Source organism: Ammospiza caudacuta, chromosome 18 (genome assembly GCF_027887145.1).
Source record: "Ammospiza caudacuta isolate bAmmCau1 chromosome 18, bAmmCau1.pri, whole genome shotgun sequence".
Lineage (NCBI taxonomy): Eukaryota > Metazoa > Chordata > Aves > Passeriformes > Passerellidae > Ammospiza > Ammospiza caudacuta.
Window position 1 is genome coordinate 8,994,650 of NC_080610.1, and position 24,831 is coordinate 9,019,480.

The following is a 24,831-nucleotide window of genomic DNA, read 5'->3' on the forward strand; positions in this document are numbered from 1 at the left end:
AGCATTCCTGCCTTAGGGTACAGGCACCTGCACTATGTGCAGGGCAGGCACTTGGTGGTTTAAATTGCTGTCCTTAAGAAAATAGTATTGCTTTAACTCACACTGTTTAGTATTGCAAGGAAGGTACAGGAATTTCTCTCCTCAGTTTTAATTTGCTAAATTAGAATGAAGATGAAATTTCTGCATTGTTCCATTTTGTACACTACACGGGCTGAAAAATTCAGGCCAAGGAATTGTGTTTCTTCCCTGATGAGTTCAGCTAACTGAGAAAAAGAAAATATAATGGAAATACAAACACAATGAAGTTTAGATGTGTGAAAAATCAATACACAATAATGTTGTCTTTCAAAATAAGATTTTTTTTTCCTTAAAGGTGGCTACACAGCATATTCAGCATCCCAACACAAAAATTACTGTCCAAAACCAAAGAGAAAATGGTAACTCTCTCGAAGCAGAAACAACATGGGGCCCTTTAGCAAAAATAGTTTATTGCACAAAACTTTTAAAGGAATCCCTATGCACATAATTTTTATAATCAACATGCTTTGTATGATCATAAACATTAATTGTACATAGTGTAACTCCTCCAGCCCCTGGGTTATCCATTCTTCAAGAACATGGAATTATTAACTTCTATCTTTACAAATACGGCCTAAGCAGACATTACTGAATGTCATACGTGAAATAGACCATTTCATTTACAATATCCAGAACATCTTTCCCTCCCCTAGAAATCTGTGCATCTGTATTGGAAATGAGGCTGCCCAAGACCGAAGTGTTGCTCATTAGTAGGAGGCAGAGGGATCAGATGACAACTGTTGAGCATTAGTAATTCCTCTGGACAGCAATTGCTTTCACAGAAAATACTTAAAGGCTCTGATCACAGCAAGTCACATGCAACTATTCCCACTTTCCTCATAAAGTTAATAAAATGTACATCACAAGCTTCTGCATCACCAGGAGTGAATTTGTCATCCTTAAGGTAAATTTATATTGGTAATACCACCTGTCCCCAGCACACCTCTGATGTTGTCACAGCTGACACTAAAATAGCTGTGCCACTGCAGTTCTCTCCCCTAAGGAGGAAAATATAATCCATGACAATATGAACAGTAGAACATTCATCCTGGATATTACTTTACACATGTGAAAATCCCATAGATTTCTGCTAGGATATTGCCTGAATAAACACTATGGGATCAGATCCTCCTGCTGCATGAGTGGATAGGGGGCTCAGCTGATCCCAATACAGTGCACAAATATTTCCAAGAAATCTGGAAGACAACAGAATGGAGCATTATGCAATATTCAGCAATGCCAGAGACTCAGTAACATTTTACTCTTTTGTAGGGTTTTTGCTGGTCTTTGTTGTGATTTTTTTTCAAATGCACAGTTATTCAAGAGCCCTCAAAAACTCAACAGCATCTGAAAAAATAATGCTGCACCATTTACCAGCTTTCAGCACTGGGAAACATTCTCACATTGCAGTGACATTTCTCCTTCATTAACTAGATTTGGTTTAGTACACAGCATCCACTAAAGAAACACAGAAAATACATTCTATTGCAGTGCTTGAGAAAGTAAAATAAAATTTTAAGAGATTAGTCTTCAGATTCTCCTGATTATTTGGCAGTGCTGTGACAGGCAGAGGGGAGACAATTTTCATTCCTACAGCTAAGTTATTTTATTGCCTAGACAGCAGAGACCTGAAGCTTTGCAGACTGAGCATGGCCAGCCTCAGGGTGAGGCTTTTTAATAAAGCAGCAACTATTTCTCTGGGTCATTAAAACATAGCTGATGAGCTTCAAAAAATGGCCTTGCCTTTATCACACACTGCATCTCCTTTAGAAGACCTCCCAGTGACTTCTGTAACTTCACTTAGTACCTCACCAGATTTAGACCCTCTGAAGTCTCCCTGTCCTTCATTTAAGTAAATGACATGGTGTTTGTAGAAAAAGCACATGGTGAATGTAACAGGACAATGCCCAGTGTCCAGGTACTGCCAGCAGCAGCTGGGCCAATGCAGAATCTAATCCACAAGAGCTCCCTCATCTTGGAAAGGGAAAAACACATCTAAGGCAGATTGTGCAAGCTCAGATGTCTTCAGGAGCTAGTGAGAAACTGCAGCAGGAGGCAGAATGGATACAAAAAGGAGAGCTGACATTCAGAACAACTAGGAAAGTTTCTAAAAATTCTGGCTTCTTTGATACCAAATAAAACCTTTATCCATACAACCACTGCTGAACTAACAGAACATAGTGGATTCTGAACTGTAGGCAATGTATTTAATAAAGTGAACAGCATCATTAACGCTGCACAAGTATTATTTTAAATCCTGGACATTTGGTAGTTTTCTTGTACTGAATATATTATTCATTACAGTTTATTTTTATTTCTTTAACAATACTGTGGTTTGGTTTTTTCTTCTTTGAGCTTAATATACAGGCAACTTCAAGAACATGACAACAGCAAGATAATCAGTACCATTTACTCTACAAAGCAGACTGCAGCAGTGTGCAGACATGTCTTAAGCTAGTTTGTAAAGCTTTTGATTTTGAATTGTTTGGTAAATCCATCTGATGGGCATCTAATACCACATCAATGCATTTCTTCCTTTACCAGTTGCAAAACCTTGACTGTCAGCATCACTTGACTTTGATCCCAGTAAAAGCTAAGTTAAAATCCAGTAGCTGCAGGGCATGAAATCATTCAGTAAAAACATTTATAGTGCAAAGTGTTCAACTGGACTAGAGCTTGAAGTGGTAGCTACAAGAAATCAGACTTTGTATAAATATAGGTGGGTTTGGGAGTTTTGTTTGGTTTTTTTTTTTCACCTTACTGCTAAACAAAATGCAATATCCTTCCCCCTCCTCTGCAACAACCAAACCCAGAAACAGCGACAGCCTCTTTGGAAAAATACATGAACTAGAATTTTTTTTCCCAGCTTTTGCATCTACTTGTACTTAACAGATTTTTTTTTTTTTGTGTGAACATCAAACTACAATGGATATAATTGACTTGTTTTAAGGACAAAAACATTCTAGTACATGAGTAACCACTAAATCTTCCAAATACCCTAACACTGAATTTTAGAGTGAGGAGAGGGCTGGCTTGTCACTGCACTATGAGCCACATGGAGCAATGGGACCAAAGGAAGGAAACTTAAGTGAGCTGCTTTAAAAATAACTTAGTCAAGGTGCTCTGCAGAGGGACTGCCACAATACCAACACTTCCATTCACCCTGGACACCTTGGAATAGAGGGTGCAAAAAGTAGAGGGAGCGTGTGGGAGAAGATAAAGCTATTAAAAATAACAATTTTATAGGCATTATAATTATGTCTTTTAAAGTAAAAATAATTACATTTCTAAAAGCTCTGGCTTTAGGGGCTGATTTCCCTAAGCCATTTGTACAGTATGTCAAAGAAGAGCAAACTTAAACATAACATTAAAACAATGACAGTAACAAAACCCCTCATTGTAGCCTTAACTTACAGTATATAAGCATATTAAACCAGATATTCAAAATCAGAAAATTATGATTTTTTTTCTTATGTATATATATATATATATATATATATTTTACACACATACTTTTAACTGGGTGTCTACTTCAAAACTTGAAATAAAAAGGTGCAAAGTATTTGTGCAGTGAAGCAAAGCTCACTACTGGCCTGTGACTGTAAGAGAAAAACATCAGCAAACGTGCCAGGCAAATCTGCCAAAGATACCAATGCTCTGCACTGCTTGTCTTAACAGCCTTGTTTCTTCTGCTATAGGTCAGAGGTCATCTTCAAAACTAGAAATGGCTTACAATAACTTATTTTCCTTCAAATACAGATGTCTATAATCTGCATTTCAAAAATAAGAGGTTATAGGAGGGACAGGAGAATACTCAGCATGTCCAGTTCTCAACCACTGCTAATGGCTGAACATGAGAACTTGTTTTTCACTGTAGTTTGGCTACTATCCAAGATGAGGGGAAAAAATACATCCTACTCCCACAAATGAAAAAAGAAAACCAAACAAGAAAACCTAGATGTTACATAATTAACAGTAATTCCTTAACAAACTCACCCAGATTGTACAATTACATACTTGAAACCAGATGCTCCTCTTGACCTCATTTTAAATCTTCATCTCAATCTCTTACTAAACCCTCAAATGAGCTAGATTCACCACTTGGCAGTACCCAACGTGACAGAACTGTTTCAAACAAACCCTTAGAATAGCACATTCTGCATTTACTATTCCATCAGATTCTAAATTGGTGCCCTTTGCTTCTACAGGCAAAAGCACAACTCTGAACACCATTTAAAAAATGAAATAAATTATTTTTATAAAGATTTGTTTATATACTTAAAGCAATAGGAAGAAAGACAACTGATAAAGAGGTTATAGTGTCAAAGCTTCCTTGTCACTAACACTACAATTCTCTTTCTTTTCATCTGCAGTAGGAGTCTCCTGCTGGTCTGATGCACTTGTAGGACTTGTAGAAGTAAGGTCCATTAACTTGCCCTCAATCTGAGTCCATGAAGACATTGATTCATGTACTGTAATGGTGTGTTCCTCCATCTGCCGCTGAAGGCTGTCCATTTCTTGCCTTTGGATTTATTGAGAACAAAAAAAGCCAAAATTAGCAAGCAGAAAACTGACTGCTAAATGCAAGACCAAAAAATTACTTTTCTGATTTTTGATACCTACTCCAAGGCTACTTAAGATATAGCTGTATACAAGAGAGAGAAATCTACAAGAAGCTTAAGAACAAAACAAATACCATGCACTTGATTAAAAAATATTAATAGCTGGTTTTGATTTTTTTCTGCTGTGTACAATTCAGGATGGATATTTTGTTTAGTTTATTGTAAAGTCTTCTTTCACTATGGCAGTGACCATATAAGTAAGCACTCACAAAGGCAGAACATCCTACTGTCCTAAATATAGTCCCAATAAATAATTAATTTTACAAATCCTTTTTTCCTCATGCTGGCAGCTGGTTTCCTGCAAACATTTTTAAGATTCCTTACTATGGTTTAAAACAACAGGCCATACTTTAGCTGCCGGAGACAGCTGTTCAGGTTCTTCAGAGGCTCCTTGCTCACAGCTGTTGGTTTCAGCAGCTCCTCCAGCAAGGCAGCAGGCACTGGACAATCAGGAATCTTGACTGGAGTCACTGGATTGGAAGAGTTATTCTCGCCTTTCAGTTCTTTCCTCTGGTTAAAGGAAAAAAAAGGAGTCAGAAACACAATTTAATTCATCAATATAATTTTTCCCACCTAGAAAGAGTCCCACGTCACACTACTGGTGCACATCTGCACTAAGGAGCAGGAATCACAGGCACATTCATGTTAGGTTGTTTAGGAGCACTAGTAGGGACACAAAAAGCATCTCTACTTCACAAAAATTGTTCTTTCTATTTAAATACCTTCTTCATCTTGCCATGCTTCAGGTCCAACTTCAGCTGCTGGTTTTGCTGCAGCAGTGACTTCATGCTGTTCTTCAGTTCAGTCATTTTAGCCTGCAGCATAAACTTATCCTTCTGAGTTGCTGACAGGTCTTCCCTCACCATCTCTAACTCAGTCTTGATGTTCTAAATGGGAGGAGAATCAATGTGATGTAGAGAAACAGCATAAAAATTCCAGCCAACTAATGTTTTTATAAACTTTTCAATTTCCAGAGGAAACTAGCAGAAAAAAACAACACACAACAGTGTATGAAACTGTTTGCTGTTTGAAACAAATTTGCCAGATTTGGCAAATGGTAGAAAATCAGAGGTTGGGTTAAAAGAAAGTCAGTAGTCTATTTTAATGGCATAGAGGTTGAAGAACTACAAAGGCAAGAGCACAGTCAAAATAAAAATTCAGAAAAAAAGTCTAATTATCGTTTTAAAAAATAAAAATATAGTTTTAATTATCCCACTACAGCAATCAAAATTTCCAGCCATCAGAATTGGCTGATTAAATACCTGCAAGACAACTTGTATCCCTTCTAACTCCTTGTGGCTGCGCTGTTCAGTCATGTCCAGCTGCTGCTTAAGTGTTTCAATTTCTCTTTCTTTTCGTTCCACTTCCCACTTCAAGTCTTCCACCTACCAGGGGAAAAAGAAAATACATAATTGGAATTATGTACAGGTACAATCAACCACAAAATCCCAAATATATTCTTATATCTCATGAAAACATTCTTAAGAAAACCTAGCAAAACTATTAAATATGCTGAATTAAAGCCAAAGTCATACAATGGAATAGAAATACAGGTACACATAGTAAGTGTTCACTTTTTACCTCTTGGCTTATTAGAGGCTGTTCACTAAGTTTGTCATCCAGGTTTTTCTGCAGAACTTGGAGCTGAGATGTGGCTTCTGCCAGCTCTTGCTGGAACTGAGACACCTCCTGGGAATGTTTTTCATCCTCTACCCTGCACAGCAAGATTAACAGACACAGCAGTTACTCAATCTGTTCTTTAAAACAAGAACTTCACTGGGTTAGCCAGTTAACTATAAATGACACAACTGTGCATGGAACCTGGTTAATCACAGCTTTCACTGAGGGCTTTGCCAACACATTCATAGAGCAAGAGTTAAATCACAAGAAGATTTTATGAAAGATATGTATAAATTCTTGTGCACCAGTAAAAGTCCAATTACAAACAAATGATTATGTAGGAAAAAAAACCCCACAAAACTAAAACCCTGTCAGCAATTTTGCTTTGTTTCTGGAGGAACAGACTTAAGCTAATATCTATTTTCATGTAGGTCTGATAGTTTCCTATAATTAAGAAAAAAATTATATAGGAGCAAACTGAATTTTAATACATTGTGGAACATAGTCAATAATCAAATTAATTCTCTATGTAGTTCCTCAGGGATGTAAAAGAGAGAAATAATAGGATATATATAAAATGTTAATCCTTACTAGCAATGTGAAATAGTAGAAGTGTGTGGTGAAAGTAGAAAAAAAAGAAAATAGTGAAGCCTAGAAACAGTGTACCAGAATTATAAAGAGAGAAAAATGCAGATATTTGCTCAGAGTCCAAACAAGCATCCATGGTCAGGTTCTGCTGAGGAACATTCAACATAATCCACTCCAAAGCGGCAAACCCAAAAATTCACTGATGTATGGCTTTTTGAGAGGATTTGTTTTAATTATTGTTCTTTTTGAGATATTTACTTACTGCAGCTTGTCCACCTCAGCCTGCAGGGCCTGGACCAGCAGCTCTTTGGCGTGGAGCTCCTTCTTGATCTCGCTGAGCTCCAGCATCGCTGCGCGGTGGTGTCGCCGGTTGTGGGCTGCATCCGCTTTGGCTGCTGCTTCCTAACAGGACAACAAGATACAGGTTTACTTTGTTTTTTCTCTCAGGTGAATAAAAAAGGACAAAACAGAGGAGACATCAACTGGTCTTTCAGCCACTGGCCATCCTGACAGACCCCCTGCAGGAAGTAGGATGTTACAAAACATAGATTTCACTTCAATATACTTTTTAAATACCTTTAAATCGCATCATAAGTAAATAAAAGGATGAGCCATTACCTGCTTCTGAAGCTCTTTAACTTTTAACTTTTCCTTCTCTAGGGAAGCCTGTAAAGCTTGAATAAGTTGTTGCATTTGCTGATCCTCTTCCTCTTTCCGCTTTAGGACTGCCTGAACCTGTAACACATCACAAAACCAAATGCCTGCTTTGTGTGGGCTCATTGGAAGTAGAGGAAATACAAACACAAGCCAATGCAGGGATTGCAGAACAACTCTCTGCTGTTCACTGATTACTCTTTCCACATGGTACCTTCAACCTTACAATGGTTAAATGGTAGCACATTGCCTATGCCCACATGAATGTATTGGAATAAAAATTATTTACCTCAATGAATCCATATGTAACACATATGGATTTGGTATGTTCCAAATACCTACGCTTTCACTATTGCAAATATTGTAGTGCGATTTTATTAATTTTTTTTCTAAAGAAAACTCTGTTTAGTGCCAAGTCCCACTTCTGATCTCTTGTTCAACCCCCATATTGATGCTGTTACACAACACACAGGGGACCCAGAGTTGGAGAAAATGCACCAGCTTTGTCTCATATGAGCCAATTCCCTTCTGAAGTTATTACATCAAAAAGTGAAATACCTGTAGATTCAATTGTACCAAGTCTGCCTCTCTTTTTGCTAATGCTGTTTCAAGGATATTGTTGTGTTCCCTCAAAGCAGCGTTGGACTGGCTGAGACCTGTAAGTTTTCCACGTTCATGCTCCAGTTCAAGGGCCAACTTCTTATTAATTTCTTCTAAACGTTTTATCTTCTTCCTGAAGCCTCTAGATTCCTGAAGCTATAGTCAAAGAAAAACACAAATCAAACAAACATAACCAAACAGCTTCAGGCTACTATCCAAAAAACTTGTAAGTTAAACTCATTAAGCATCTTGTTTTTCCAGAGTGGGATTTCTTTTTTCATTTCTTTTTTTCTTTTTTAAATGAACATTAAAAAATAAGTTCACTTTGGTATTTTTTTCTGTTGGAAGACTAAAATGCTTGCTAGAAAGAAGAATCCAGGAGTACTGTTCAGATGCAGATCCAGAGCAGTTGATATATATAATTTTTTTGTGCCACTCTACAACTGAACACCATCACCAGCATCACTGGGGATCCATGACTCCCAGCAGTTCACTAATGGTTTATGTATCCTCACTGTCTCATGACCAGACACAGCTGGTATCTAATACAGGAACCACTCTTCTCTCTAATCCTCTTTCCCTATAGGACAATGACTCATGAAACCACAAAGAACCAGCACAAGGCAACAAAATTTGCAAGTACCACTGACATGATGTTTCCTATCCATGATTCTGATTTTCTCCACCACTGGAATAAAATTTTGGTACAATTTTTCCCTGTCTCACAGGCACTTTTTACTGTCATGTGCCCATCTACCAAGCAAATTCAAGCAATCACCTCATCTTCAAGTTCCAGCACTTTCTCTCTGTATTCTTCAAGCTCCTGGCTGGTCAGTGAAATCACTTCTTGCAACTCTTTTTCCAGCATCAACTTACTGCTGCTCAGAGCTCGCAGTTCTGTCTTCAGAGCTTGGATCTTCTCCTAAAGACAAGAGGGTCACACATGATTAGTGATGCATCACCCATCTTCAGGAATCACTTCTGCTTTGGTTAAAAACCTGCTTCTCTAGAAAATATGAAACAAGGTGCTAGTGTTTAATTTAAAGGTCTTGGTCAGACTTTTCCACCCCTGCATCCAGCTACTGCTGTAGGTTTACTTGATATCTTGCTCCATTGGTTCATGAAATTGGAGCTTTCCTTAGTAAATTAATTTTCTTGTTGCAGGCCTAACATATATAAATAAGCTATGGCTACCTTGAAAAACTTTTAGCTGTCAATGAGAAAAAAACAGTAAGAGCTAGAATCCTGGAAAACTTTTAGATACCAACCCTTAAAAAAAAATTAAACAATTCCACCAAAAAACCAGCCAACAATAAAAATTTAATCAGTAAATCTAGCTTGCCAAATCATAGTTAAAGAAGTTCTCAGTGCTCAGAACCCTGACACCATGCTCTTATCTAGCTTTACTTTCCAAATATTTTCATCACTTCAGGGTGAAATAGGATTTCAAGACTTATAGCTCTGTCTTTGTACAGTGTCAAAGGACATCTGCATACCTGAGCAATCTGGTCATTCCCACCATCAGTAATTTGTGCTTTTAGTTTGCTCAGTTCTGCCTCAGCAGATTCCTTTGCAGTAAGAGATTCCTGCAGCCTCCGACTGAGAATGCTGACTGCATTCTCATAAGCTTTGTGTTTTGCTTTCATCTCTTTCTGAGCACTTGTCAGGTCTGACCCGAGACGCTTCATTTTCTGTTTCTGCTCTGTAATGGCCCTGGTGTGAAAGGAAAAGAAAACATCAGGTAAAACCAAAAGCTCCTTGACAAATAGTACTACAAGATTAATTTTTCACATGACCCAACAAAACCCAACATCTGAAAGCCAAATATGAAAACCAGATGCTGTAGTTCTTTTGTCTGTGCTAGAAGAACACTTACTTTTTTGCTTCTTCTTGCATTTGTTCTACTTGTTGTTTTAATGCCTGATTTGCCTCAGCAAGAGATTCCATTTGTTCCTTATCGAACTGCAAAGACTTAACAGCAAGGAAAAGAAGACCCATGAGTGTAAGAACAAAAGCATGTTTGCTGTGATGTTTGATTATAAAAGAAAAATCATGAAATTTCAAAATTATTTCCATCTCTAAATATAACTTGCTCTCCAGTCCTCCATATTCTCTTTCCCTTTTATTTTCTCTTTAACTCTTTCCTTTGAGGCCACCACTGTTAACACATAAGAGTATTTGGACCTTGTTCTCAGATGGAGTTCACTGTAGGAAAGTGCTTCCACATCAGTCTTCTACCACTCCTGTAGTGCTTCTCCCCACTAACATGAGATGTTAGTAAGCAGTCATGCATTTACAGAATTTTGGTAGGTATATGTTGAAATGTCTAGACTATTTTAAATATATAACCAAGACTATTTTAAATATATAACCAAGAACATTAACTTGAAGGTGGTCATTCTGTTTCTTAACAAAGTTACCAGAAACAGCAGTGTATCCTGGATGTAACACTCTCCAAAGCCTTACACCTTCCATACCTGCAGGCGTGTTTCCATATCATCTCGTTCTTTCTGCACTGACTGGAGGTGATTTTCTAGTTCCACCATCTGCTGGTGAACCTGAGATACTTCCTTCTGTAGTTTTGAATGCTCAGATTCGAGTGACTGTTTCTCAATTTGGATTTTCAGCAGCTCCTTTTTTATCTCCTTCAGCTCCGAGTCCAGCCGCTTCTTTGTCGCTTTCAGCTCACTGATGAGCTGGTCCTTGGAGCTGGCATCTCTTCGGTAAGCTTCCACCATCACCTTGCACACAAGAGTTTCAAGAGGACAATGTCACCTCTGTTTCAGCTTTGCAAATTTTTTACTAATTTACTAGAAAGTATTTACTGATATTCTTTTAGTTTGAGGGGGTGGGGGTGCCATACAAACCAGCACCAGCTTCTCTATGATATTTACTCTGGTTCAAAGGCTTTTATGCAAGCTCAGATATCAAATAACAGCTCATATTAGCAGTTTAATAAATGAAACACTTTAATGTTCTCTGCAGTAAGGGATACTCTTCTTCACATTCTTTATGGAAACTGCATTATGTGCCACTTTTAATAACCAAACTAATTGTCAAAAATTAACCATCCTACGCACATAATTAGTAACTTTTGCCATGAGAAGAGGGTTTAACTATGACTGACAGTTTAAACAGCCTTCCCAAACTTAAATATAACAAGCTAAAACAAACTTTGACATTAGGTTAATAAGCAATCAAGCAGCAAATTAATGGTGTCACCTTATAAATAAGACACATATATGTGCAACACTAATGACATATCCATTTCAAATTACTGTTTCAAAACTGTGTACATTCAGAATAAAATTTGCAATAAAGCACTTATTTACCATCTAATTACGGCAATAATGAAGCAACTATTATTTTTCAAAGCTGCAAGGAAATGACAACACTTGAACATTTACATGAGTGCTTTTGCAAAAGTAAATCTAATCAACAAATCAAAGACATTCTCTATGGTGCATCACTTGGCAAAGGCCTAAGCCCTATCAAAGCATGCATTTCTTGGTGGATCAGCTTTCACATTAGTTACAGACAGAAAATCAACTGAAAGTTATACATTTTCTGTATTTTAATGTCACAAAGTTCTGTGATACAAAAGAGAGATGTATATATCCTCAAAACCTTCAGAGAAGTACATGCCTTCGCTGTAAAAAAAAGAGTACTCCTTGGGTTTATGTATTTGAAATGTCTTTGGTTTTACTTACCTTCTCCTTCAGGAACTGTTCCTTCACTTTTTGAAGCTGTTTTTTGAGGCTGGCATTTTCTTGTTGCAGATTTTCCACCTGCCAGAGGGGCAAAAAGCAAACATTGCTTTATGTGCCAAATGTCATATTATACCTGATTTATTTGGTGAGCTCATCTGTCTGATTTGTAACAATTGGCTAATCTAACAAGGATCCTGTTCCTGACTAAGCATCTCAGTGGTTAGATAACACAACAGTTTGTACAGAAATACACTCACCAGATCACCACACTATGAACCAAATGACTGCATAAGAAAGATGTTTGGCCCACAATGCCACAGAAAAGAGCACACTACAAAATTACTACCCAAACTGTGACCTGTACTCCAAATTATTGTGTTTAAAACCTGGTAAGATTTCAGAAAGATCATTACCTGGCTTGCCTTGACTGCCATTTCCTGCTTCAGCTGCTCCAAGATTTCTGATGTTACCTCTGTACCTTCTTCAAGGCGTGTTGCCCCTTCATCAAGTTGCTCTTTACTTGCTTTTGCTGCCTGCAGAGCCACCTCCAACACAATCTTCTCATTCTGCAAATACTGGATTGTGTCATCCTTAGAAGCAGCATCACTCTGGAGCTCTTCTAGCCTGGCCTTTAGTTCATCATATTGTGTTTGCAGGTCATCCAGGGACTGCTCTTTGGTGTGCAGGGTCTCCTGGGCTAGAGTCAATTGCTTCATCAGGTCAAGGTGTTCTTGCTGCAAGGATTCAAGCTGCAGATCTCGCTGATGCAAAGTCAACTTGACCTGACAGGAAATATTTTAAAATTAAATTAGTACAAAACAAAAGTTATCTTTGCAAAAGCACTCTAATAAAAATCAAGTATTATAATTAATATTTCAGCCTGTAGGAGAAAACAGCAGAAGGTGAAAATATTTTTAACTTTCTGAGGCCACTTGTATTTGCTCTGTTAATTGTATTGACTGCCTTGAGCAGCATCTGTTACCTTACAAGCTAAGCAATGACCAGAATGTCAAACCTAAAATATTCATAATATTCATTGTATTCAAAAGTTTTACTTGAAAAATGTGTCCACAGCAAATTCAGGTAAATTCAGCATTATTAATAATACCATATCATGGCATGGAATATGTACTGAGCTATCACATATTTCATGTCACTTCAGCCCTTGACATGGTGCCTGCATAAGGTTACAAGGTTAAAGCAAGGCTCTGTAAAAGTATGTAATGATATCCTCACTGCCTGACAACTTTGAACATGGATCTGTGGTTCTTGTCTATACTTAGAATAATCACATACTGAATTCACTAAAAAAAACCCAGCATCTGGCAAGACAGTAGTTATGAAATTTTTAAAAAGTATTACTACTGTCATGGTTGGAAAAAAGGCCTTTTCACCAGGAACAGAATGACTTCAGTATGCACTTCATTTTTGCAGCAATCTTTCAGGTTTCAAAAAGAAGTTTAGAGGTCAGTATCTACTCACTATTGCTTTTTCTGCCAAACCAGTATTTTCCTTGGAATTCCTGGGAAGCTGATTAACAACAGTTTACCTGTTCCAATTCTTGCTCCAATGTTGCTGCAGAATCAGCCATTTTCTGAAGCTGTTCTTTCTCATCCTCAAACTCCTCCAGTTTTCTCTGCAAGTCTTCTTCCACCATGGTTTTGGCCTCCTGGATCTGCATGAAGGCAGCTTCCTGATCTAACATGTCAGCCTGCATAGAAAAAGCATGGAATCAACTTCAACAGTTTCAATGGAGGGGAAGGAGTGGGGAAAAAATAGGAAAAGAGAAAAGTAAATTATCAAGAAAATTTGTAGAGGAAAAACACAAACATAATTCTGATGTCTGCCTTACACACCTGTATGCCTTTACTGAAGTCACTCATTCCTACACTTAAAACACCTTAGAATAACGGTGAATGTCCTGCATACTTGTGACAATCTGAATTCCTATTAAATGACACCTTGTCCTTTCTCAGTTGATGAGCAAGACATGAAGAAAAAGAATCTTTACTAAAATTAAGCTGTTTGGAAAAATTCTAAACCAGAAGGGACTCCTTGGATGCTGTAGCTACTCAGGAAACAGTCCTGTCATTTACACAAGCTATCAGTAACACTGCAGATGGGCGCTTCCACAAACCTGCTGCTTTACTCTCCTTTGAGACTCAGAAGCAGAAATGTCACTGAAAATCAGGATATTTAAGGTTCTAAGAGCTTTGGAAGTGACTGCACTGCACTTCAGATTTTACCCAACTTTTCTTACTGGAGGGAAGGAAGGACAAACCTGATTAGTGAGCAATTTCACACACTTAAAAAGCACATTACTGATTTAGATTAATTTCTAATTAAGTTTCCTCTTGAGAAGTTCATGGATGGGCAAAGGACAACATTTACATTTGCCTTCAAAGTTCAATTAAAAACAAATACCAGAAGTGAAAATGCAAGTATCACCTTTGAATGGGAAATGTATGACTTTCTTCCCTCTAATTGTTCATAATGCTATGCAAATTTATTTGCTCTCAAATATTTACTGCTTTTATAATGCAGGATTTGAACCAATTCATAAGAATTCTGTATTACTTTGCCAGAATAATCTTGATTTTGTAAAACATAAATACACAACGTGGACAGACCATAACTCATGAAAACCCTTTACAACCATACCTCAATATTTTGTAGTTGTGCTGCAATTCGTTCCTTTTCTTTAATGGACCTGTGCTGGGTTTCAGTCAGCTGCTGAGACAGGGCCACATTCTCTAGTTTGAGATGTTCCAACATCCCTGCTTGAGTCATTTGCCCAGCCTAAAAGAAGGAAAAAAAAAATCAGTTTTGTCCTGTGGATAAAACTGACAAAAAAGAGATTCTCAGTTCTCCCATGTGCAATAAATCACAAACCTGTATATTGGCCATCTCACTCTGCAGCCTGACACGGGCCTCCTGTGCCAGGACCAGCTGCTGCTGGTACCACTGCCTCACATTCTGGAGAGATGTGATTTCTGTTTCAGATGCCTTCAGCTTGTTGGTCAGGGTGGTCCTTTCCAGCTGCACCTTCTGGAGCTGAGTCTGCAGGGAAGCCAACTGCTGGCGCAGGTCATGAACTAGAAAAACAAAAATAAAGAGCTTGGACTAACACACCCCATCGTGCTATTTTTATGCACACATTTTCAAGGATTATTACTGTATTTGTAATTTTATCTATTTTTCTTTAACTGTTGAACAAAAGCACATATGGCTAATTATAGAAAGATTGGCTTTTCCTGACAAAGTGCTAGGATCTAAAGTAGCAGGTCATAAGAATAAAATTAAACTAAATGAATCACTTCTGTGAGCATTCACAGTTCCTTAGAGGCAGAAAATATGAACTAACTAAACATGAGGAAGTAGGTGTCCTGGCACATAGAGTCATCATTACAAATCTGCATTTGTACAATTTTCCAAAAAAACAACTAGGCCACTGTCTGGACTAAATATTTATGCCTCCCTCTCCAGGCTGGCAGTGGCAGCTTGCAAACTGTGACACAAAATCAAATCCAAACATCTTAAACTTGAGACTATTTTATTAGTATGATATAAAATAAACACAAGTTTAAATTTCTTCTTCTTCTTGGACTTCAGAATCAAGTTGAAATAAAATGATTTATGGAACAACAGATTTTAAAGACTGACATTTCCATCATCCCACCTGTGCTGTCTCTGGTGAGAACATTTTTTTGCATATCTTCAACCTTCTGCAGGAGTCTCTGGTACTGCTCCTCTGCTAACTGCAAATCATTGTTTGAAGAAGCCAAGCTGGCATTCTTTGCTTCCAAGGCATTTTGCAGGTCAGCCATTGCTCGTTCCAGATCCCAGCAAGACTGCTTTAATGTGGCCACTTCTGAGCTCAGGGATTCCTGCTTCTGCTGGCTGCTTTGGCTGTGCTCCATCTGTGCCTGAAGCTTCATGTTCAAAGCTGCAAGTTGGGCTTGTAGCTCAGTCTTCTCTTTGAGAGCCTGAATGTGTCCAGAAAACCAAAATGCAGGAGTCTCATGAGAAAATATATTAGTGGCTGACTAAAAAAGATGCCCAGCAAAGTGGCTTTGATAAGACAAAGACCAAAGGAGGTGCTCCATGCTCTGGAGCTGAGACTCCCCATCTCTCTCTGTCCTCATCTCAACCCCTGAGCCTTTCATTGTTATTTCTGCTCTTCCCTGGCCAGCTGAGGAGAGGGACTGAGCAGCTTTGATGGACGCCTGGCATCCAGCCAGGGTCAGCCCACCACGGCATTCTTGTAAAGTACCTCATTCAACAATGTTTTTACAAAACACAATTCCACAAGTAATGAGCAAGAGGTTCTTGAAAACTAATTAAAATCTTATTTTGATTATTTACTGAATACAGAATTCCAAATTCATTTTCTACCTGATTAGCTTCTAGTGAGAGTGCTTCTAGTTGCCCTTCAAGTCTCATCTTCTCCTTCATAACCTGCAGCATCTCGTCATGAGTCCCTGCAATGGAGCTTTCCATGGAAACACTGGAGACAGAGACAGCACAAGCACAGTTACAGGGTTGGAATACAACACTTGTCTAGTTGAAGAAAAGTGACTCTGAAATTAAGAGGTACTCAGAATCTGTGTGGCTTAGACTGTCGGACATTTTTTCTGGTTTATGACAGATCCAGAACACAGTGTAACAACCTCTGATAAAAAGAGAAAATTATATTCATGCTAAGGTTTTATTATTATAAAATTTATTTATTTATCTAGTTGCTGCTGTACTTGCAGCAACTAGACTCTAGTGTGGCACCATGTATTTGTTATTTTTCAGAACTGCAATCATTGACTTCATCATATCCTGTATTTACAGATCCCATTTTAAGCAGACAACTGGACATGATGGGATCACAAAACCTTCACAATTATTCTCATAACTATCTGCTTTAATGTGCCTGAGAAATGCCATCAGCTGCTGCAAAAGAAGGAATAACAGGTATTGGGCATAAGGGATTCCTTATGCTGATTCCTTGTTGTACAGCCAAGGCATCTGGAGAAAAAGATCTTTTCTCATTACCATAAGAAAGAAATCTAAGCCAGAATAATCATCAACAACTGACTGTACACCTCAACATATTTGGGCATGACACTTTATTCCAATAAAGCGGGGGGAAGTAATTTCAAAAGTAAGACATATAAAATATGCATCTGCAGACAACTGATAAAAAGCACACATTGTTAAGGGCTTCACCAGTTCTGCATTTGCTTTCTGACTCAGTTTAATACCTGTCATTTACACATAAGCTTGAGAAACTAAATCTCATTCCCAAAGGACTGAAGAGGATAAGATATCTAGGACAAGACTCTTGGCATCCCTTAACTATGTGAGATCTGAAAGGTACATGCAAAGATGAGGAAAAAGACAATACTAAATATCATTGAGACAGTCAAGTCTGTACTTTCAGACTTTATAGACAAAGCCTTGTGAGTGATTCAGTGAATGAAGTCCTTCCATACAGACAGAAACAACTGCTTGCAGTACATTTAACACAGCCAGGGCAAAAATATCTTTCTCCAAGATATACTTAGTAAATAGGTACTCAAGTGAAGAGACCTCTCAGATTCTTTTAGAATTTGTAAGCTACTAACAGACTCAATAACAATGTAAGTTAAAACTGGATCTAAAGTGAGTAGGAGAGAAAAATAATAGGCTATTCCAAGAAAATATCATTAACAATAGATATCCTTACCTGCTAGAAATACTGTCTCTCCTGCTCCGAACCTCCCCATTAACTTCTTGCTCTTGGGCCTGGTGCTCCACTGCTGCAGCCTGCAGCACCTCACTGAGGGAAGGAAATTGCCCCATGGCTTCAGGATGTATCTTCTGGCCATTTATTGTATATGGAGTGTCCTGTTTGCCTTCTGCATTCTGCAAACTGCTACAGAGCCCTTTCCCTGACACACTGCTGTAGGTAGAGCTGTCACTCTCATTTCCATCCAGCCTCATTCCCACTTCACTGCCATCAATCTCTGAAATGCTGTCTCCTGCCAAGGAGGAATTCTCCACTCGATCATCCACGTCAGAGGGCAGACTGATCTCAGACACAACTGATGTTGGGCCACTTCTGCTTTGCATCACAGCCCCCGCAGGTAGGTCAGTAGCCACAGAATTCCCAGCAGCATTTCGAGCATCTGAATCTTCAGTTCTGTAGTCAGCCAAGGAGCGGATCTTGCTGGCCTTAGATTTTGAGCTTCTTTTTTCTTTTGAGGATGCTGGAAGTCCCAGGCTACCCAGCTTTGGCCCCCTGGGGACGCTGGTCCGCAGAAAGGAATATTCTTTAGTCATTGCTACAGTGCTGGCTCTTGGCAGGATTTCTGGATTCAACATCAGCTCGGGATCCAGGGTGCTGGAGGGACGGGTTTTGGATGTAGACTGACTTGACTAAAAGAAGCAAAGAGACAACAATAAATTCCACAATGTTAACTCTGAAATAGTACCAAAGACTTATTTTGCTGTAACTTAAGATAGAAAGCTCTACACTTTTACACTGACATTAAACATATGTCCTTTCATAAACAAGGTGAATTATACCAGCAACCAACCCTATCAAGCTTCAGTATACAGATGTTGAAAATGTTCATGTGAGACTCCAAAAGGTAACTGAAAAATATAGGCAAAATTGAACATTTAGGTTGCTTTAAGTTTGGTGTCTGTTTTTTCCTCCCCTATTTTAAGTAGCACAAACTGGTACATTACTGATGAGGTAACAGAACCACATTTTGCCTGTCCAGAAGACAAAATTGCTTTCTCTCATTTGAGAGAGAAAACTACTGAATATTTTAATTTAGGGAACAAAAATGGTAAAGTTTTCAAGCTTCTCAACAAAACACAATCTAGAAGATGTATTGTGTGGTACTCACTCTCTCTTGCTGTCTCTTCACTCGGTATTGTTTGAGCTGCTCTTCCAGACGCCTTCTTGCCTGAAGTCTGATTTGTTCTTCATTTTCCAGTGGCAGTGAAGACTCTCCTGAGCCTGTAAGGGAAAGGCATCTTCACAGTCAAACAGAAAACTCCAACACAGGTAAAAGGGATGCAAAAGGTAAAAGCCCCTTCTACCATCAGCAACATGAGAAAACTCCAACACAGGTAAAAGGGATGCAAAAGGTAAAAGCCCCTTCTACCATCAGCAACATGCTTCATGCTTAAGCAAGGAACAAAAGGAAAGCCCACTGACATGCACCTCAAATCACCCTCTTCAAATACATCCTTGTGTAAGCACTGATAAAGCCTGTGGACTTCCACTGCTCAGTTTGCAAATGTTATAGTTCCTCCACAGATGGAGGAGATGACAAGAGATTATACAGCAAGACAAAAATTATTGCTGTCACTTAATCTCACTTGTCCTGCATTTCTGACAGTACTAAAATTATAAAACTAAGCAAGACCTACACAGTCCACTCATTCCCTACAAGTAGTGGAAAATGGTTCCCTAGATATATTTTCTTACCTTTTATTAACTCACATTAAACCTTTCCTGTAGTAAGACTTTTAGACACCTTTATATAAAGGCTTTCCCTTCTCCCCCCCTTCATTGCTCTTCTCTCCTTTCCTTTTTTTCTTAGCTTAAAATCACTTGGTTCTGCTGTTCTTTTTTTTTTTTTAATGTCACCTGTTACTCCTACAAATCAAGAAGATTAGAATAGCTTCAGCCCCAGAAAGCGTGAATTCCCCTCCAGTGAAGAGCCAGTTTTTAATGGTAAGGCAGTGCCTTAGCTGTAGCAGAAGGTGGTTTACTGAAAGAAAATGAGTTGCAGTTCTGAGTAAAAGTTTACTGCAAAAATGAAGTTTAGTTCAAGCTTAAATGATGTTACAGAAGTCCAGAGCCAGTCTCAGAGTAAAAAGCTTTATGCAGCAAGAGAAAGCAGGGGCACCACCATAAACAGATGCTTACACAATTCAGTTTCTTGCATGGGAAGACTTAGTTTGAGAGACTGCAAAGCTTCTTTTCTAAGAGCTATGCCCTCAGCACTAGTTCCCTGAGACTTCCTTAGGCTGTCATGGAAACCAGTCACACCTGGGGATGACTCTTCACCCTGCTCACTGCTGGTAGGATCAAAAGACCCAGGAGAGTCAAGGCAGAGTGACTCTGGCCCATTCTGGCAGGCATCCACTTTGCTGTTTATCTCCAGACTTCCCTCTTCATTTGGCACTTCATTGATGTTGTTACTGGTAGCTGGAAAAGAAAGTTTTACTGAGCTACAACTTCAAGCCACTTAATTCATCTTCACAGCTCCACCCAAACACAATGCCAGCACTACTGCCTTTACATTGTATGAATACAGAAACTGCTACTGACAGCAACTGGCAGGAGACATTTCATAGAGGATTTGTGATTCTTTACTTTACAAGATCAGAATAAGCAGACTTTTCATTTGCTTTACTATGTTGCCCTCAAGCAGGACCTCAAAAGTCATCATAAAACATATCTTTAAAACTTCACAGAGGTTTTTAAATCTTGTTAGGTTTAGAAGCATGAAACACTGAGTGTAAGGAACTCTGAGGCACAATCTACTACAAGTAAGCCTCAGCAGCTGCAGGCCTGTGCTGAATGATTCAGCTCTTTGATGTGCAGCTGGGCACTGGGGAGAAAGCATCCACCAACCCCATTTCCAGCCTGGCTCAAGCAGTTTCTCAATTTTAAACTGAGCTGACATTTTTTTCAAATAGGATATTGTCATCAAAAGCACAGTAGAAAAGATCATATGTATCAAAATAATAAACCTACCAATTAAAATGCAATTAAAGAATCACGTGAACACCAATTTTATGTCCACTTACTAGTATTTTTCTTTTCCAGCAGGAAAAATGCATATTCAAAACCAGATAAACATTTCACAGGTTTATACTCTGGATTTCTCATTTCTATTTCACTTGGCTGGGAACTACTAACATTTATGAACCTGCTCTCGCAAAAAACCCATGTATCTAACTTTAAATTAATTATTATATATCTCAAATGAACAGAGCACTGAAACAGCCACTACCTTTCTGTTGATTCCCATACCATGTTATCACTGAAGTAACTGCAACTCACTGGAATAATATGCAAGATTTAGTTTGGTTTTTTTTTTCCTAAAGATGGTGGAAAATATTTAACATTTATGATCACAAAGTATTTGCAAGTGCTAAAATCAAGTTCCTACCCCTGCAGGGCATCTTCCCTCAAGCCAGCTCAGTGTGAACCAGAATAGAGGAAACTGAATGAGGAAACTGAATTTGGGTAGAAATATAAAGTTTTCAGACTTAGGCTGCCAAAACCCATCAGCTCTAAGATTTGAATAAAATACTTTTGAGAATCTTATTTGTCATGCAGACAACATTTCAGGCCATTTAGCCTCAATCACTTCTCTGATTTAGATCACCATGTTGTCACAAAAACAGTTGCAGACATGATGGAAGGGGTGAGTTCAACAAGGATGTAAAGGAGGACAGAGAGAAAGACTGCTTTTTAATGACTAACATTTCAAAACTAGATATTGGCAAAACTGAATTTGAAATAGGTGTCAATGCTAAGAATAGCCACCAGAATCAAAAATAAGAAAACAGCTCATACATTCAGAAATACTGTTTCTGCCCATCCCAGAAACTGCATCAGGTTTATACTTTATTCACATTCTTTCTTCCCAGCAGTGAGTGGTATACATATACCAAAGGGATGCTGGAGCAAAATTCTGGAGGAATGGTTTCCTGGTGACTTCCTGAGGCCAGGAGACACTCAGTATCTAAACACTCCTTGAACTAAAGTAATTTAAAGGCAGTAGTGTCAATACAGCTGCAGTCTTTTTAGAACAATGGGCAAGGAGATGCAATTAGAATAAAAACAGTAGAAAGACACACTATCTAATTGTAAGTCACAATTTGATTGTCCAGCACAGGAGATAACAGGAACGTGTGATCTCCAGCTTCAGAAAAGATGAATGAATCATCACACTCTGCCACTCTGATAACAGGCAGAGTAAGAAAAGCAAAAAAAGTGTCAGGGCCTCCTCTCTGCTGTCTGTGACAGGGTGACAAACCTGTGGTGCCAGAAGGCCCCAACCTCACCACGTCACCACCTTTTACACAAGGAACCACTGTGGTTTTGTGTATCCAGGCAGCCACAATGTACACACCTCTCCACCCAGCCACCCCCACATCCTTAAACACCAACATATCCTCGGACTCCTGCCAGGAAAACATGGAGATTTCAATTCAGTGCAGGGAAAATACTTTCACAATGAAAGCAGTTAAATACTGGAAGGGCAGGGAGGCTGATGAACCTCCCTCTGCAGACACTTTCAGAATTCAATAGCACGAGGGCCTGAGCAACCTGATCCTGCTCCAGAACCAGGTGTGCTCAGTGCAGCAGGTTGGACTAGATAACCTGCACAGCTCCCTTTCAACTCAAGTCTGATTCTATAATCTACTCAGATAGTGGACTCTAAATAGTTTCTCATAAACAGCTGCATGATTATTTTATTATAGAGCTTGTCTGCATATAGAAGTTACTTTGAGATAAACTGGAGAGTACAAGCCAGAATCTCTCTTTCCTAAAGGGAAGCAGAGCCAGACATTTTGGGTTGGCTAAGTGATTTCATTTATTAGGAAGAGTTCTTCTGCCAGAATAAAGTATTCCAGTCACAATTTACTCTGGAACAGTAATTTCAGAACTGACTGTTCTAGAGAGTTCCAGGTATACACTCTTAGAAACATTATCTGAAGACTGACACCCTGAACAACAAATACTCACCTGACAGCTGATAGTATTTAAGTTAATAGTTTCATTTTGCTTTCAAAATAACAAGTTCTACAGCAAAAAAACCCAACAGTTTTACATGCACGGAGAGCTATAGACTTCACCAAACTTGCTTAAAACTGCTGTACAAAAAATTCCTGACCCCAAGAAAAACCTTAACCTGAACAATAACACAGATGATTGTATAAATGCCTGGATAAAAGAGGAAATTATTTGGTGCATATTAAATAACTTACTGTTAATTTCATCTGTAGTAAGTAGCTGTGACTTGGGTTTACAATCTGAAAGTTCTTCAGGGCTGCTGGGAGCCCCATTACTGCTCCTGCTCTCCAAGTGAACATCCTGCTGAACAGATGAGGAGTCCATGGTAAAAATGATCCAGATCCCTGGAAAGTTCTTCTTCTCAACAATTTGCCACCAAGTGAACTACCAAGTCCTGTTTCTCTCCATCAGCAAGAGCAGCATCAAGGTGTCCCACAAGAGCACAGTTGTGAGCTGTAGAGCTGGTGGTGTGCAGCAGGCAGCTCTAACTCCACATCATGGAAACAGCTCACAGCCAAAGTCGCAATCACCAAGGAGCTGCATCCTCTAGAAACAAAATTTGTAGTGAATTTACAAACATTTACTGGAGCTCTGAAAAGATGAGTTAAAAATAAAGTAGTGCCCACAGACAGAAGCAGGACATGCAGTAACAACAGAGACAATGAAATACAACCAAGTATCCAGATCTGGGGAGTAAAAGTGATCTGTTTATGTTCACTGTTTTAGCAGCACTGATACACTGCAGAAGGATGCAACAGATATTTAGCAAGACAGCTGACTTAGAATCATTGTCCCTTTTAATGGAAAGATCTCTTTGGCCTCTGCTTTAAGAACAAAGCCAGTAACAGAGTAGTATTGTCCCCTGTAAATTACAGTATATATATATGGAAACATACCATATATTTAATTTAAAGGAATGAGTTTCAATATCTTTTGTTAAAATGAAGTATGGAGTTCAGATTAAACATTTTAAAAATTAAATTACATCATTACTGTTTACTTGTCTGCAGAATAACAAGTATGAATCACTGTACAGACTCTGAACTACTCATTACAGCACAAGCTGGCAGTCAGAACACGGCCTAGACTGCAGCTAAACATTGCCTTCTCCTGTGGCCAGCCAAGAAAATGATTTCCAAACACAGTTTATGGAATTTCCAAATGATTCTTCAGGTATTCGGATCTAACTTATGAATACCTAATCTAACCTCTGGGGTGGGGGGGTGTGGTTTTGGAGAATGTCAAATCAGGAATATTTTGACTGCATCTTTACATAAATACAAACATTTTGAACAACATTCCTTCCATACCTCCAGGGAGCACTTGTGTAACTGCTACTGTGCCACAGTGCCCTGGTCACCCTGCAACAACACCATCACCTCCAAAATGTCACTGAGGCAGCAAACAGCTCAGGACACACAGGAAAACACGGTTATCTAGCTGATCCTTACAGAGGGGAGCTGTGGAGGAGCCAGAAACCTGCAGCACCTTTGCAAACGGGAAACCTCCACCAAACAAAAAAAACTTAATACCTTCACTGTGATTTGTTACTAATTTTAAAAGATTTTCAGTATAGTAAAGCTTTCAGTAAAACTCCTAGAACTGCCACTGTACAGCAAATAGATGCTATGTGACAGGTTACCAAGAGTAATTACAGACAGAAGGCAAGCAAGATTTTGGCTCTCACACCTTGTCAAAATCCAGCCAACAAGAGATGGTTTGTTGTCCTTGTCATAAAACGCGTTTAAATGATCAAGGTGATGAAGAATGGCTTTCCTCTGCACAACCCATTCCCAGCATTAAATGGAAGAGCATTCCGGCCTCCGAGTCCTTTTGTATCCCTGTGTTTCGCATAAGCAGACACACACACACACACACACACACAAATGTAGGCACGCCACGGGAACACAGCAATAAATAAGCCCATATGGAAAGAGCTGTATCAAAGTCACCGATTTTGCTTAAAACACGAACAGTCAAGACGACAACGGGTCCCGGTCACAGAGCGGGAGGCACCGGCAGACACGGCCGCGGGGTCTCTGGGCCGGGCACGTCCCTGGGCGCCAGCAGAAGCATCGGGAGGCCCGGGGCCGCAGCCCACGGAGCCGAGCCGAGCCGAGCCGAGCCGAGCCGGGCCGGGCCGGGCCGGGCCGGG

General features: G+C 39.1%; 1 protein-coding gene across 2 annotated transcripts; it reads right to left on the reverse strand.

Annotated features, from left to right (window-relative positions):
- Window positions 1-471: 471 nt before the first annotated feature.
- GOLGA3 (golgin A3) lies at window positions 472-24,592 on the reverse strand. 2 transcript variants are annotated; one of them, XM_058816689.1, is made up of 24 exons: window positions 24,366-24,592; window positions 22,871-23,222; window positions 19,914-20,072; window positions 18,760-18,872; window positions 17,589-18,280; window positions 16,268-16,379; window positions 15,552-15,858; window positions 14,765-14,967; window positions 14,534-14,671; window positions 13,422-13,583; window positions 12,286-12,654; window positions 11,873-11,950; window positions 10,640-10,903; window positions 10,039-10,133; window positions 9,659-9,875; window positions 8,941-9,084; window positions 8,121-8,318; window positions 7,527-7,643; window positions 7,171-7,310; window positions 6,282-6,414; window positions 5,963-6,085; window positions 5,423-5,587; window positions 5,050-5,210; window positions 472-4,600 (listed from the first exon to the last, which is right to left on the reverse strand). In XM_058816689.1, exons 2-24 carry the CDS (start codon window positions 22,998-23,000, stop codon window positions 4,393-4,395), a joined length of 4,428 nt encoding a protein of 1,475 aa, XP_058672672.1. In that variant the 5' UTR covers window positions 23,001-23,222; window positions 24,366-24,592; the 3' UTR covers window positions 472-4,392. The 2 variants fall into 2 exon arrangements, with proteins under 2 accessions (XP_058672672.1, XP_058672671.1); XM_058816688.1 differs by having other exon boundaries at window positions 19,791-20,072.
- Between the last annotated feature and the right edge of the window lie 239 nt (window positions 24,593-24,831).

Coding starts and splice junctions, on each gene's coding strand:
- GOLGA3 (XM_058816688.1), bottom strand. CDS start 23,000: ATGGACTCCTCATCTGTTCAGCAGGATGTTCACTTGGAGAGCAGGAGC. Junction 18,873..19,790: donor CATGCAAGAAACTGAATTGT/GTAAGCATCTGT, acceptor TTTCCCTTACAG/GCTCAGGAGAGTCTTCACTG. Junction 14,672..14,764: donor GTGAGATGGCCAATATACAG/GTTTGTGATTTA, acceptor TCCTTCTTTTAG/GCTGGGCAAATGACTCAAGC.